This window comes from Lissotriton vulgaris, chromosome 3_2, assembly GCF_964263255.1.
Source record: "Lissotriton vulgaris chromosome 3_2, aLisVul1.2, whole genome shotgun sequence".
NCBI lineage: Eukaryota > Metazoa > Chordata > Amphibia > Caudata > Salamandridae > Lissotriton > Lissotriton vulgaris.
Window position 1 is genome coordinate 131,944,779 of NC_141690.1, and position 17,077 is coordinate 131,961,855.

General features: G+C 44.9%; 1 protein-coding gene across 1 annotated transcript in view; it reads left to right on the forward strand.

Moving 5' to 3' along the window:
- The window catches only part of CLNK (cytokine dependent hematopoietic cell linker), a 1,199,791-nt gene that overhangs the window by 923,467 nt on the left and 259,247 nt on the right, over positions 1–17,077 (forward strand). The window contains exon 14 of the mRNA XM_086964527.1: positions 4,927–5,004. Coding sequence (XP_086820653.1) covers positions 4,927–5,004 — 78 coding nt within the window. The remainder of the gene's footprint in view (positions 1–4,926; positions 5,005–17,077) is intronic.

Genomic DNA, 17,077 nt, shown 5'->3' on the forward strand with positions numbered 1-17,077 from the left:
ATAAAATCACACAGGACCACATACAGTTCACCCAAAAAAAGTGTGAAAAATAGAGAGAGTACCTTACGGTAGAACAACCCGAGGGGGTTCCCGGTTAGTAATTACCGGTATACCACTTCTCATAATTGGCCTTACATACACAAAGTATCTACAATTTCATTAGAAAGATAACTTTTTTCAATTCAGAAGCCTACGATTCAGTCTTTCTTTGGCACCTTGATGTTTTTGCAAGGTCATGAAACCAGTCATAACACAAATGAGAGTGAGAGGAGAAAGACTAATTGCATATTTAGACAATTTTCTACTCTGTGCTCAGGACAGGAATCTATTATTCAACCAGCTAACAGAATGTATGACCCTTCTACAGCATCTAGGTTTCCTTATAAACCAGGACACATCTACTTTTCAACTTTCAAAACAAAGAGAGTTTTAGTGTTTTCCAATAGATTCAGGCAAAGCATTTCTACAACTTCCCAAGAGAAAGTTTTATAAGAAAAGGAAAGCTCTAATCAGCTCAAGCCTGTCTCTTAGACTTTTGGCACAAATAGTGGGTCTGTTATCATCTTCAATACAAGCCATGTTTTCAAGCCCTCCTTACTACAGGCCATTACAAAGGTTAACAATGTGTCATATCCTGGAAGGTTTATCCTATTCAAAAGTGAATTCCGTTCAGAGCTTCTGTAGTAGCTAGACCAATAAGAGGCTTGGAATGGCAAGGTGATTATTTCTACTGCCCTAGATCTTGTTTCAGAATCCAATGCAAGTCGGATTGGTTGGGGCGCAAGGTTTGGTCTGTACTCGACTGGTAGTACATAGTCACAAGAGGAGTTATGAATTTAGTTTAAGGTGAAACCTAGGGGCCTAAAAGATCAAAGTGTCAACCACGGACATGTAGTCGCAAGTGACCAGGGCAAAGTCAAACGCTATGGCTGACCATGATGGAGCGTAAATATACATTAAGTGGATTGGGCCCTGTCTGTGCTTACCTTTGGACTTGAAAGAACTTTAGTGGAAAAATGTCTGAGAAGGTAAAGTTCAGTGGGGCAAGGGGGCAAGTGGTGCCCGAGGAAAAGGAGTTGTCGTCAGGGAGCTGCTGGACGATGTCATGGTGAAGAATTCTACATTCGGACGTTATCACTTTTTTGTATGTTGAAAATCTCCAGCAGAACGAAGCTACAGGCTGCAGCCAAAAAAAGGCTCCAAGAGGTCGGATATCCTTCTATAAGGAGCCGCTGACCAGGACTTGCTGCAGAAAAGAAAGTAGAAGTAACTACCACAAAGGCAGGAAAACTGGTGATGTGCCTTGGGCAGATCGGCCAGCAAGTAGGTCCCTGTCACCTCTCGGTTTGTTGAGCACATTTAAACAGAAATTTTTTTAAGTCTCCAGTTTAGTTTTTTTGATTGTTTGGGAACGAGGGTATGATTCACTTCAGGCAGGGTCCAGGTGCAGGGTTCTAGTTTTTGCAGCTTCTTGTGTCCCTGTAGCTCAAGACAGGAGACCTGCAAACTAGCCTTTCGAGGCACTCTGACAGTCCTGGCAAGTCACCAAGACAGGCCTCCAGCAGCAGATCAGTCTTCTGCCCTGCTGCTGGAGGGTTGGAGAAGTGTGGCTCAATGGTTAGAGCGGCAGACCCTGATGCAGAGGTCTAGCCCGGGACCAGGGTTCAAATCCCGCCTCGGCGGGTCCTGGGCTCAACTTCCTCGGACCTGACAATTCTCGCCTCGGTGCCTATTCTAATCATGGGTCCCACTCTGCAACTCTGGGCAATAGCTTGCTTAATCTCCACAACGGCCCCAACAATGCTAGGATGCCTGGCTTCACCTTGGGGGTGCCCAGGAGTGGGCACTTCACAGGGAAAGGCCAGGAAGGGTACCTCAGCGGTATTCGTACAAGCGCCTAGATGCCCATGGGTGATACGTGTGCTATACAAGTACCACACATTTACATTTACATTCTGAGGGGTGGAGGCAGGCATCCAGCCACAGGGCAGTACTCTGAATACAAAGCAGGCCTCAAGCAAAAAGCAAGACCCCTGAAGTGCAGGGCAGGCCATCTAAATGTCCTCCACAGGTCCAGGAGTGAACTGATGAGTGGGTCTGAGTGTCCTATGTTTATACCTGGTACAATTAGGAAATGGAATAAACTTCTGGAGTTCCCCACTCCCAGTTGGTTCTGGAATTTCCCTTTCCCTTGCCCAAGCTCCAAGAAGTCTAGGATGACAAAAGACTGGTGTGACGTTTTTCGCGAGTGTGCTGAAGGCAGCTCCTTTGAAGTGTAAATGGAGCAGGGAACATTTTACAACCCTCCCAATCTGGCAGGATGGCCCATCCTGCCAATATCGAGTCCTATTATGTCTCACTGTGTGGGAGGAATACACATTTGCACTCTAATCTTTGTCATGTGACCCGGACACAGGCTGTAGGCACCAAATGGATAAGACAAGAAAATGGCAATTTTCTAAAAGTTTACAGAGTTGTGACTTAAAATACAACTTTAACATTAAAGAGGTTTTTAAAATACAATTATTTTAAGACCAAACATGACATGTCTACCTGGAGTTTTTCACTATCGGGACATATACAACTTAAAAGTACATGCAAATTCAATACCCATTGACCTATGGGCTGTTTAGGGCTTACCTTAGGTAGCCAGCACATAGAATTCAGAAAACAGGAGGGGTGGAGGCAAAAAGTGAGGGAATAACCCTGCAGAGAGTGCCAAGCCCGACACTGCTACAGGTATCTCCGAGATATGAGAGATTGGCATCTTCATCCTTTAGTTTTCAGAAAGCTTTGTTACAAATTTGGGCCCTCTACAACAGATTATTTTGCTTCTTGACTGAACGCCCAAATTCCTTGCTACTACAGTTGGAGGCCAGACCCACAGGCAAAGGCAACAGGTACTTTACTTCAGAATTGGTCTCTACAACTGAATTATGCTTTTCCTCCTTTCATCAGGATATCTAGAGTGTTAGCACAAATACATCATCAAAATAGCACCCTTCTTGTAATAACTCCTTTTGGCAGGGTTAACTCTGGATCCCTTTTGGTTCTAGAACTTTTAATTCATTCACCTATTCTGATTCCAACTTTTCCCAACTTACTAATGCTCAGGGTCAGTGTCACAGTCTAATACTCAACAAGTTACTCAACCTAATAGCATGGATGGTTTTGGGGCAGCCTGAAAAAACCCAGGAATTCAGATGGAAGCTGTCAAGCTCATTCGCCAATCCTGGGCTCTAGGTACAACCAAATTGTTCTGATCAGCATGGATGGTCTGGAATAGCTGGTGCTTGGACAGGAGTGCAGATCCCTCGTCAGCAGAAGTCATTCTAATAGTCAATTTCTTAGAATCACTGACTTCCCAAGGAAAGGCTTACAGATCTATAAACACATATAGATTAGATGTTTTTAACATTTAAAGGGGGATGGGAAACCAGTGGGAGAACATACATTGATTTGCCATCTATTAAAGGGAGTAACATTTACAAAACATCCTTTGACAAAATACAATCAGATGTAGGATGTGAACATGATTCTACATTTGTTTCTCAGTTGGTCTGATAATACTTTTTAATCACTCAAATATTTAACTGCTCTTTGCTCTTCTTTGTTTGGTCTCCCTGAAGCATCTTTCCAATGTCATGGCTTCACATGTTTTTTCTGACTATACCCCACCCAGAGTGTTTTTCACAGTCCCCTGAAGGCCTTAAACTAATCTAATGTCTGTGTTCTATCCCTATTTAACACTTCGACCAATACTCTGTGTCGGAAAATGTTTACAGAAATACACTGTTAAAATAAAAGATTTGAGAATGTCATCCTATTTTGATCTACATTAAAGCTTCTCTTAAGTTTCTTCACCAACTTTTGGTCGTTGGGTCAAATGGATCATGAAATTGGCAGCAATTTACATTTTATTTCAGAATCCATTCCACGAGGGGTTCAATGGCCTCCAAGGGCTTTTAAGCTTGTGCGAGTTTGGATGACATACTGAAATCAGCTGGTTGGTCTAATTTCTCTACTTTTAGAACATTCCATTCTTCATGTTGCCAATTCTGTTGTTACTGTGCTACAAACAAGCATAATAGGAGTCATGTCTTGTAATAAAACGGAGATTGTCTGAGCTGTAGTGAAAGAAAGTCTTCATTTTATTAACGATATGGAGGCGAGTATTATCTCACCCTGTAAGCTATGTTAACACTCCCTCTCTCTTCATAATATTGCTTAGAAGAAGATCCAATAGCTAACCATCTGAGAAGCAAACTGGATGCAAACGACTTTCTTCAAGGGATGCTCAGTCCATGCATGGAGCTTTTCTTCTGTAAAGAAGATATACTCTATTTCACTGAAGAATCTTCTTCAAGGAACCAATGCAAACTTCTTTTGGCGGACCTTGCTGGAGGCCTTTTTACATTTCTGATGACTTAGACCATTGTTTTGCTTACTAATCCTATGTCGCAAAGTTCTTAATCTACTCCTACAAGACAAGAGGATATGTTGCTCACAATAAAAAGGATTAGCGTGTGTTCCTGATTCTGGATGAAATTTGTCATTGTGATGTTATACTGCAGTTGTTTTCCCTTGGATTCATAGGAACTGTAGTTTCTTGATTGCTATTCAATAAAAGGCAGGAAAAGAAAGCATACTACTCCCTTTCATGCCTTTAATGAAATCAAGACTTCCCTAAATTCCCTTCATAAATTTAAGAAAATCTCCATTAGGATTCATAGAGTAGACCTTAGACCATATGAAGGTGGGGAAGATACTCAAATGATCGTCATCTTCTACTTCACATCTTACATTATATCTTTCAATAATGCAATTATTTTTTAGCACTAATATAGAATGTGTTACTGAAAAAATGTGTTCTGTACGCATTGATTATGTTGTACGTACTAACATACCTCATTTCTAAAACATCAGGATCTATATTCATGCAACTGGTATATCAAAGAGTTTGATCGACAAGAAGCAGAGGAAGCACTACTTCAGGAAAACTGTGTAAGTAGCCATTACTTAAAATAACAATAAAACATGTATATAGTGCTTCATACCTCATGCATGTTGTTGTTGTAATCATAATTTATAAGAGCATGGACGGAACGCTCCATGATGCGGAGTATAACAAAATACAGCTAAAATTTACAAAGTATCTATAACCTGCAGTGAAAGGGCTGATGGAGAATTATATGCTGAATTGCCACATTTCAACAGTTTCCTGAAAGAGAAGAGATTTGTTTTCTGAACATAGGTTATTGGGCAGGGAATTGCACAGTTTAGCCACAGCAACTGAAAAAGATCTGTCTCCATAGGCAACAGTAAGATACATTGAGATAGTTAGCTGGTTCTGCAATGCAAAAGGAAGTGTAAGAGTGAAAGAGTAAAACGTAAAAAGTAAACTTGCCAGTCAGTAATATGGAGATCCTATTGTAAATGTCTTTATGAAATAAAATTAAGGCGCTGCAATTAATCATATAGGCAGCCAATGAAGGGATAGTAAGACAGAAATTATATAGGCATGGCGATGGGCCATGGTAATAACCTGCAAAAAGAACGATTAATGGACAAAATGCAGAACAATGTCAAACATTCACCCTAGTACAGAGATCTCGGCCTACGTCCATCGTTTATTTTACTCCCCTTGCCATTCCAGTTTGAACCCAGCCATATGCAAAACAGTCTTGACCCTGCGCCCAATGGTAACAGTCCAGCCCGAACTGCGAGGCCAGGTCCCCCGTAGACTGGAAACTAGCATTCTAGGACTAGTTTCAGGGTTTTACCCTTTATCAGCCAGGATAGCATGACTCCAGTGGCATGGAGAGCGCAGGACCCACGTCTGGGCATATCTGTCCCACTCTGGGTGACAAATGCAAAAAGAACAACTAATGGGCAGAATGCAGAACAATGTCATACATTCACCCCAGTACAGAGATTTGGGCCTAAATCCATGTTTTTTGCTACCCATGCAATTCCAGTTTGAACCCAGCCATTTGCAAATCAGTTTCGACCCTGCACCCAATGGGAACAGTCCATCCCAAACTGCCAGGCCAGGTCATCCCTGGACTGAAAACTAGCATCCTTGGACTGTTTTCAGGGTTTCACCTCTCATCAGCCATGCCAGCTTAACTCCAGTGGCATGGAGAGCACGGTACCCACGTCTGGGCATACACGTCCCATTCGGGGTGACAAATGCAAAAAGAACAACTGATGGATGGAATGCAGAACAATGTCATACATTCACCCTAGTACAGAGATCTGGGCCTAAATCCATCTCCTTTTTTGCTCCCCATGCCATTCCAGTTTGCATATGGCCAGGTCTAAACTGGTGTGGCATGGTGAGCAAAAGAATGATGGATTTAACCCAGAGGATGTTATGGTCAATGGTGTTTAAATATAAAGACAGATCGAGGAAGATCAGGACTTTGATCCCACCTTTATCTACTCTCACTTTTTTAATTCATTTTAGAAAGTTGCAAATCAGATACGATTTGTGATTTTTAAAACACAAGCCTTTGCAATGGAAATTGCTCTCGCATTTGTGGAAGGTAGAGGTATTAGCATTGTAAATGACAATGGGCCAGATGTACAAAGGTTTCTTGCCTGTGCAAATGGGTTTTAGACCTGTTTGCGCCCGCAAAAAACCTGTGGCCCCCGTACTAATCCCATTTTGCGAGTCATAAATCAATTTGCGACTTGCAAAATAGGATTAGCGACTCACTATTAGGAAGGGGCGTTCCAAGGGCATCCCTTCCTAGTAGCGACTCCTTAAGCTATGTAAGAATGTTTTAAGACCACAATTGCGGTCGCAAAACACTTGAAGTTTACCACCCTTCTCAGAAGGATGGCAAAGCACCTGCAAACGGGAAGGGGTAGCCAGGGGACCCCTTCCCATTTGTGAATACATGCGCAAACATTTTTTAGGGGAAGACGGTGGTCCCAGGGATCACTGCCTGCCCTAAAAAATGAATTTATAAAGTTTTATTTTTATTTTTTAAATGCATCCTGTTTTCCTTTAAGGAAAACAGGCTGCATTTTTTTTAAAAACCTGTTTTATTTAAAAGCAGTCCCAGACATGGAGGTCTGCTGACCCCAGCAGCCCACCATCTCTAGGAGTGCCAGCCATTCCCAATGGGGTCTCAAATTGCAACAGCCTCATTAATATTCATGAGGCATGCAATTTGCGACCCCACTGGGACTCGCAAACAGTGTCTCAGACACTGTTGTGCTTTCCAATTGCGACGCAATTTGCAACTCGCGACACTGTTGTGCTTTCCAATTGCGATGCAATTTGCAACTCGCTAATTGGCGGGTCGTACATCTGGCCCACTGTCTTTCACCTACCAAAGGAGTGAAAGAGGAAAGAAAATGGAAATAGATAGGATGCTAGAGAAAGGAGGAAAATGAAACAGAGATGGAACGAATCTGAGGAAAAGGGAAAATTGGGGAGAAAAGAAAATATAATGGGAATGGAAACCGCAAAATAAATATAAAATGATCAAAAAGAGACATAAAGAGCCAGCTCTCTAAATTGTGGAAATACAGAGGTAACTTTCTGTTGTACTTAAAATATACAATAAATTGTTGAAATGTGTTATGAGATAACAGCAAAGTGGGATAGATCCAACCACAAGACAACTGTAGTAAGACGTGGTAGTCTCCATCTTTTGTGTCTAAGTGCTACTGAACAGTAACTTTACAACCTATTTGCACAGGTAGCACATTAGGATCAATTCCTATCTTAACCTCGACTTCCTCTGTTGAGTAGCACTGGAAGTTTAAAGGAACATTTATGTTCATTTGAGTGGTGGCCGGTGAACAGTGGTTGGACGCCATATAGAAATACTTTAAGATATTTCACTAAATGCTGCACCTACTAAATAGAAATGATATCCATAAACAATATAATATTAAACAGGAAAAGCTTTTGTCTGTATTCAGAACTTTACTATAATAATATGACATGTTCAAAGTACAAAATCACAAAAAGTCTCAGCCTAAACATTCAGGACAGAGGACCTGAAATTAATTTGAAGAGATCAGGCCTCCATTAGTCATCATTTTGAAGCATTATCAGCACAGCATTGTACCTTCAACTTGCAGGTAAAAGTTCACGAAAACGTGTGCTTTGGCCACAGCCACCTTCAGTGCATTGCCAGGCAGCAGCAGGCGCAGTACTTTATCAAAGCCGACAGCTCCCACTGCTTGAGTCTTTTATTAACCCCTGCCCCTTCCCTGTCCCTGGAGGCTCTCTGAATAACTTTAGCACTTGTGCCAAGGACCAATATGACAATTCAAAGGTGGATAAGCGCACATTTTTCAGTGCATAAAATAATATGGAAATAGTTTGATCCCAGACAATGGCATATATCAACCTTTGACAACGTTTCAGTCCTGTTGCTTGTACGCCTCGTCCTACCAGAGAGTTTGACTCAGCAAGCAGCCCGACCCGCACATGGAGCCCACCAAGGGATAGTCAAATCGAAAAACCGCCTCAGGAGCAATGTCTGGTTTCTCGGCCTGGACCAGAGGATTGAATCCATCTTACAGTGCTGCCCTGTTTGTTTTGCAACTAGCCTACCAAGCAAACGTGCAGCAGTCACCACAGAAACAGCTCAGAGCGCACCGTGGGAAAGGGTGAGTGCTGATTTCGGTTGTCTACTTGGAGGAAAGTACATGCTGGTGGTGGTAGACGATTCCTCGCGATATCCGGAATCGAAATTGTCTCCTCAACGTCCGCAGGGAAAGTAATCCCCAAACTGGAAAAACTCATGGCGACACATGGACTCTTTGGCGAGCTCCGCACCGACATCAGCCCACCATTCACCAGTACAGGACTCACTGAATATCTGGCCTCACTCAAAGTCAAACACCGCAGGATAACTCCGAGGTGGCCTCAGGCCAATGGAGAGGTGGAACACCTGATGCAGACTTTAAACAAAACGATCCAAATAGCCCTGGCCGACAGTCACAATCTAAAACAAGCTCTACCAGTTCCTCCGAGAGTACCAACTCACTCCTCTTTGCACCACTGGCATCTCCCCAAGCAGGTCGTGTTTTAGTTGGTCTGTGACAGACACGATCCTGCATCATACAGTGTGGCCGAAACACCAAACCCCCCAAAGCAGTCAGTCTCCGGGCGGAGGAAAAACAATGATGAGGCATCCCAGAGAAGACACGCTAGGGAGAGCCCATTTGTCGTCGGCGAGCAAGTGCTGGTACGAGACTGCCACCCTGGAGGAAAATTCAGTTTACCCTTCGAACTAGACCCCTGGACTGTGATCAAAATCAAAGACACTATGGTAACCACCCAAAGGGGACACCAGAGCGTGACCCGCAATATATCTTTCTTTAAGAAAGTCCAAGAGGATGATGCAGAAGAGTTTCTGATGCCCAATGTGGAAAACGCGACTGTCTCCGATGGACCTCCATGCAGCAATGGTGACATCTGCTAGCCCACAACCTCAGCCACCGAAGATAGGCCTGCCACACCAGCTCTTGGGGTGACCCAAGAGCAGGAACGCGAGGACATCCTGAGATCCAGAGACATGGACAGCCCACCCGCATCATCTCCAACACTCTCCGAGCGAGGCAGCCAAGGCCGGTACAACCTGCAGTCATGTCCGAAGCTGTCCCAGAAGTACAAATACTTTGTATCCTGCTGTCTACCAGTGACTGAAGAGCTGACAGCAGATGGAAGAAGCTGCTGCGCCCGAACACCAAGTAAGAATGTTTCACAAGCGAATTTGATGTTTTCCACTGTTTTACATTCACATTGTTGAAGTTCTAGTTGGTCGCTATTCTAATGGTAAAGGAGGAATGTAATGTTGCGAGTTATCAGGAGGCACCACGCCTCCCACTGTGTAAGGGGTGACCGAGGGTGAACCCCTCTGAGTGTACGACATACCAGGCTGGCCCGGCGTACGCCGAGCCAGCGTAACACAAGTTAATAAATAGCCCAGACCTCCGGGCGTGGTTCAGTAATGATTTGGTCACTAATGTAATGCTACCTGACTCACGTTATTGTCTGCATTAGTAGGCCCGGCCCGGGACTTTACATTGCTAAATGCATTGAAGGAAAAATGAAAAGTTGCTAAATACAAACAAAGTGCTCTGAAGCAAAGCACGTCCTACACCTGAACAGAGCATTAGGATTTGACAGCATTCAGTGCCAACAGTTTCCATTTAGGTTTTAGAGCTGACAGCAGGGGTAATGTAACAAGGGACATATGGAACTGCTTAGACATTCACTGCCTGAAAGAAAAGCTCGGATTTGCTTTTTATAGCCATTTTTACAGAAACATGAAGCTGTGAATCCTGCTCAATTATGAGGGTGAGTTCTCAGACTGTCTCATTTCGGAAACTGCCTTTATGAAAATTGTGGAACTACAGTGCTGCCTTTTGTCAAGATGGAACTTTCTTCACTACCAGAGCTGTTCACGACTAGTAGTTGCTGTGGTAGAGGGAAAAGACAGGCACACGTGAGCGGATTAAGGCAAGTGTTATCTCTGTGCGGGCTTCTTTTCTGCCAGCCTGCCTCCTCCAATACCTCCCCACCCTCTCCACTGTCTTGCCTTTTACCGAGAGGCCAGCAGGCAGAGAGGTTTGCACTCACAGGCCAAGATCTCATGTCCTTAAGAGATCATTAAAACAAACAAAGAAACACTTCATGTCGCAAGCAATTATCTTGTGTAGCACGGACTCGTGTTTGTTTAACAGACTCGGAGTCTGTTGACTTTTGAAGTGTATTGCTTGCTTTACAGAATGAGAGGAAATACAGCGTGCCAATACATGGATATTTGAAAAGCTTTTTTTTTGCTTACCAAGTCGCTTGTTGCCGTGGTGCACTCACTGGGTTGGGGGCCGCATTGAGGAACCATCAGGACTGTCACTGATCTTCAGCTCCTGGCGGCCATTGCAGGCCCAGTGAAACGCAGACACCACTGGGGCCCACCCACCGGGCCAGACTGGGAACTGAAACTGGCCCTGGTAAAATGCTTGGCTGGCCCCCCCTGGAGGGGGGGGGGGCAGCTGAGCTGTTTGTGAGGGTAATTTTCGGCCAATTTTGTTACCAGGGGCCGACAATGCCGACCCCATAACAAAAACAGCCCCCAGGGGGCAAAAACTGGTCCCAACCTGGCTGCTCACTGGGGAAAAGCCCGGTGCCTGCTACGGCCAGTCTGGCCCTGCCCACCCACAGGCAGGTTTAAGAAAAGGCATGCATCGACGTCTCTTGCTGGCAGCGTGTCATGAGTTTATCACAGCAAAAACAAGCAGCCCCAGGCCCAAAAAAGATGTGTGTGCAGTGTGCACATTTTTTTAAAAGACAGATTAAAGAGTCTGGTTTTCCACTTTGGTAATGGTGGACCTTGGAGGGGGGATGAAATTAAAGGGCTCAGAAACCGCTGCTGTCTGGTCCTCTATTAAACGATATGCAAATGATGCGTTCCTACTACTATTTCTCCTAAGAATAATAAAATTCTTTTAAGCATTGATTCATGTAATGACTTGCTTGTGGAATTCATGCGGGTTCGCCATATAAGGGGACCACTCGCCCGTTAATTACACGGACCGTCTGTAAATGCAGCCTAATGTTCCCATAGCTGAGCATATTCACCAAATCCTCTGTGAGGTTTGTGGGAGCTCGTAATGCGGCACCCTTGCCAATCCTGAAGCGCTGCACAAAGTTCTGAAGTGCTCATTGGATGTGCGTCTTCAGTTTATCAACAGACAGAGTATGAGCTGCCTTCCACAGAATGGTAAGGATAAGCACATCCTAGCAGAGTGCGAGTTGTTTTAGCTCAGTGTGTTGTCAACTGGGCAGTAAACTTAAGCCGGGCAGTTACAGTGGGTCTCTGCTCGGACAGGCCTCTCTGCTGCCAGTGCTTGTTGGAAGAAATGAGGAAGCAAGCACATGCACACCAACATTTTGACATTACAACAAGCACTTCAAAGCCAACAATTCTCGTCTAATGATTTGCTTTAATAGAAAGGAACAGTTGATGGGAGAAGAGCGAACATACTGCTACAGGACTCGATGCAACATAATCAAATTAACTTTATTTCGGTTTGTTTAAGAACCATAAAAGTACATCAAGTAATGAAAAATACATTTACAATATTAAAATAATACACAATTAAATCTCATTTTGAATAAAAGCAGTTAGTATGTGGTATTTAGGGTGATGGAAAAAAAAACACTACAGCAAGAAAATGCATTGATTAAATATTCAGAACACAGTAGAAGCATAATCTTACTGAGTTAGAGTACCTTAAACTACCGAATCAATCTCCGTCTAATTAACCACATTGAAAACAAGAATTTAGAAATAGCAGTAACTATTAGTGTATTAGTATCGGATTTTAAAATTCTAAAAAACTCTACATGGTTCCTGACTCCTAGGTTCCTACATAGCTGTATAATCCATTTTTTCCTGCTAGCAGAATAAGCAGGACAAAACAATATCACATGGATTAGAGATTCATTTGGATCATTGCAGCCTGGGCAGGGGTGAACTGGACCCGCTTTCCATTTATTAGTATAAGAATGGAGGGGTAGTGTGCCATATCTAAACTGTAGATACAGTTTTTTTGCTAAAACAGGTTCTATACTGTCTAATTCCTTCTCAAAGCTGTAGGCATTTTTAAAATCCAAAAAGGTGAGACTAGAAGACCTGGCTGAACGAAGGACCTCTTCTAAGTTGCAATATTTTATAGACTCAGCCAGGGTTTTCTTAGAGATAGATTTGCAACATAAACAATAGTGCCATAGGGGAAAATGCACATCAACGAACACCAGCACGGATAGCTTTTGACAATGTCATGTAACGCAGAGGACGCCCAATGGGAGAGCGAGTAGGAGAGACGAGGGGCCATCACACGCTGTACAGTGTGATGTTCAATCAACATTTTCTCTTAGTGAAATTGCCTGGGAGGGAGCTAAGCACACAAAGGAGGGACATTTACACAAATGCACCAATAACAAGCCTGCATTTCTGAATGCCACAGATAACAACCAATTCTGTGCCAAAGCCCACAGAAGAGATATAGCATGTCGAAACTCAACCTAAAAAGGAGAAAAAATCTGAATTGATTCACAATTTACAACCTAGCATAAAAAGTTAGTCGAAGATAGCCCTCTGGCACGACCACTGTCCATGATGGGCAATTTCCGGACGTTTTGGTCTATAAAAATGAAGTTTAAATGAGCGGCTAAAGTGAGCTTCTTACCAGACGAAAGTTCGTCCTACCAGTGTGCTCTGCCCCTTCCCTGAATGTGCGCCTGTACTCCAAAACTTGGAACAGCTCCACGATGCAGATCAAGCAAGCAAATTGCCTGATGGAAGGTCAATGATGTGTTTTGGCTCCAGTCATGATTGAGCTCACCATATTCGTGGTGAGCACTTGATTTTTGGACTCTTCATATTAACCTCTGCAAGGATCTGAATTAAGGATATGAGGCTTCAAGTGCCAGCGTACTCGAAGTCAGGCAAATCATTAATTACAGAGTTTTTTTTTTTTTCTGCTTATTCTGACTGTATTTTCAAGACATCTATTTTTGTGGCTGAGAATCTTTTGAGCTATTTTAGATGTCTTTAATACTTCTATGTGAAGGATCGCTGCATGGATATAGCTGTCCTTTATTGAGGAGGGGGCTTTTGAAACATTTCATTGTTAATGGTGATATTTTCTCTATGTCTTCAGCTATCTCCATATATAGGCACCTGAGCTGACTTTGAGCACCCCATTTACACCATCTGCGCAGGGGAATCATCTGCCTTGATTTTGATTCTGCTGATACTCAGAGGTGATGGCGAATAGCAAGGACAAAGAGATGAGCGAGTCTAAGGAACAGGAAACAAGCCAGAAAAGCCCAATTATTTTCCTCCACCTTTGAAATTACCACCTAAATCCAAATCTGACAAATCGAACAACATGGATCCTATTTTACAGTGACTAGTAGCCCGCACGACTTACCCCACAGTACTAAAACATATCCTGACCTTGTACAGTAATACATTCAAGGTTTAAGTAAAGACTTTAAAGATCTGCCTGGAAGGATTACTGAGGTGGAATCACGTATTAGCTCCCAGAAAGACGATAAAGCGAAAACAGGGAAGGTCATTGATAACATGCTAAACAAGCATTAGAAATGCAATAGGTCTCGCAGCATTAGAGTTAGTGCTTTTAGAATTGTTAATAGGTTTTTTGTTGTAAATCTTTTGCATTTTATTTTTTTGTAGGCAATGCAAAAGAATTACAAATCAAAAAAGCAATAAGCAAATGTAAAAGCTTTAACTAAAAATCCTGCGAGACCTATTGCACTGTGTGAGGGTGAGGGGTTGAGGGTGAGTGAGGGTGGGGGTGAGTGAGGAGTTGAGTTTGAGTGAGGTGTTGAGGGTGAGTGTGAGTGAGAGTGAGTGAGGGTGAGGGTGAGAGTGTTATTGTGAGTTAGGGTGAGGGGTTGAGGGTGGATGAGGGTGAGTGAGGGTGTGCAGTTGGTTGAATAAGTAAGAGAGCCTGGTAGTAATGCAGGTTATGGCTTCCGGTAAGCTGGAAGCTTTGAGTAACTCTGCGGGTCCCTCTTTGGTATTTCGCTTCCACATTGGTCCTAGGCAGGCACATGTTGGAGGGAGAGAGGTGGGAGTGGCCAGCCTTGTTGACGTTTGGTGTCCAGGTCTGCGTTCAAGTGAAGAGAGTTTATCTGCGCTCCAAATCAGCCACATTCAGCACCAAGCAACAGCGCGCGCCGCCTCCGACGACAACACTCAACACGTCTCTGAACAATAAAAGCAACAACCATCCTGTGCAGGAAGAGGTTTCCAGGGCAGACCGGCTGCGCCCGAGCACGGCCAGCGCCGACATGTTATCTACGGCTGCTCCCAATGTGGTTCCAATCAGGGCTTGAATGAATCACGCCAGTGTGGGAAATCGGACCCGGGGGGTGTTTCTTTCATTCACAGGGAGTCCGGCCCTGCTGCCGCCTGGACAAAGACACCCCGCCCACCAGACCCCCGGAGCAGGACCACTGGGCGGCAGGGAGGGAGCCAGGAGCAGCACGAGGGAGCGTCTGCAGTAAGGGAAGGAATGGGACGCCCTTTGTGTTCACTGGGGGCTGAAAAGCATTAGACAGCTCCCCCCCCCGGAACATAACCGGGGAGCGGTGTAAGCAACAATCACAGGCAAAGTGTAGTTATGGAAAAAAATGCATGTTTATTATACACAAATCCCAGGATGGGAGGGGGGGGGTGGATTTCAGTGAACACAAATACACGTGAAATTGTGCCGTCTATGGGCTCATACATAATTGAGGCTCAAGTATAAAAAGAATTCCATAGCACGTCGCCCCTCTGTTACAGTTCTGTCTCTAGCGCCATGAGGCAACTGAGGCATCTTGCTCCGCTAGATATGACTGAACTAATTCAATAACCTTGACGAGTTCGTCTCACATGCGGCGATAGTTTTAATATAGAGGTAAAGAAGACTATTGCAGAGCATGCGATTCGATGTGTCCTCGAGGGAATGAAGCGCTAAACACTGATGCAAAGCAGACCTACGAAAATGACGGCGTGACATGCGATTCGATGTGTCCTCGAGGGAATGAAGCGCTAAACACTGATGCAAAGCAGACCTACGAAAATGACGGCGTGACTTTACGACAACTGACAGGATAAAAACAAGAAAGGGTGGAGGGGGCAGGGGAGGAGGGGTCCGGGGAGGAGGGAAGGGCCAGAGGGACTTGATGGGAGTGTGAATCACGCCAGTGTGGGAAACAGGACCCGGGGGCTGTTTCTTTAATTCACAGGGAGTCCGGCCCTGCTGCCGCCTGGACAAAGACACCCCGCCCACCAGACCCCCGGAGCAGGACCACTGGGCGGCAGGGAGGGAGCCAGGAGCAGCACGAGGGAGCGTCTGCAGTAAGGGAAGGAATGGGACGCCCTTTGTGTTCACTGGGGGCTGAAAAGCATTAGACAGCTCCCCCCCCCCCCGGAACATAACCGGGGAGCGGTGTAAGCAACAATCACAGGCAAAGTGTGGTTATGGAAAAAAATGCATGTTTATTATACACAAATCCCAGTTTCTATGTAGCATACGTTCAATTACTTGGCTTCTTATGTATCTCACATAGGCTTGTAAACCACTAGTGTTGCATTGTGGTCTCTTTTGAGTGACGTTAATCGTGGCTGGGTAAATTATAGAGTTGTACAACAGTAAATTAAGGCATACAGGGGGGCGGAACTTTCTCGGGAACGCAATGGCCACCTAGACCCGGAGCTCCGCCGAATTCATGCACATATCCGATTAATTATCATGCCGCTGAGGTGCATGTGCGATAGAAAATAGCCGCAGGACTGCCGGAGATATTTTGGTGACCCTGGGGAGTGCTGGTCCCGCGGTAAAGTGCTAAATTGCAGCGGGAGGAGACGGACTAGGCCGCGAATCCCCGGCCCACTGTTGTTCAAGGGGCTGGGCGGCGTGACGCGATGTGCGGTGGCTGGGGAGGCCCTGTCCCGGTATGTGTGAGGTGGCGGAGGCTTGGCGCTGGCGTTCGCTGCTTCCGTTCGGCCAGAGACGGGAGGATATTGTGACCAAGGCGGCTGGAGAGCGGGGACGCAGCGTGAAGCCTAGGTGGTGGCCTGCACCCCGTGAAGAGATATCGTGTGTGACCCGGGAGCGGTGGTGAAGACATAGGAGCCTAAGGAGGCGAGCGCTGTCCTGGTCTGATCCTGTATTGCTCACAGTCCAGCCCCAGGCTTTGAGGAGAGATTGCTGTGTATATCTTGCATGGCCTCAACTGTTCATAGACGTGCCCTGGATATTTAAGAGACCACACTCGATAACCATTGACAAGTGCAGGGAAGGAAGTGCCGGGAGCGCTTGTGGTCAAGTGTACCCCTCCGGTCTGCTGTCGCTGGCGCACTCTGTGCCTACACTCGCTTGGCTGGCGGTGGACCTACCCCTAGACAGTGAGGCATTGTTGGTTCCTTATTTGACTGGCCCCTTTGAAAATCGGAGTCCTTAAGTAGTGGCAATGGAGGACGGAGCAGTGTCTGGTGATGTGAGCACCTGCGTAGTG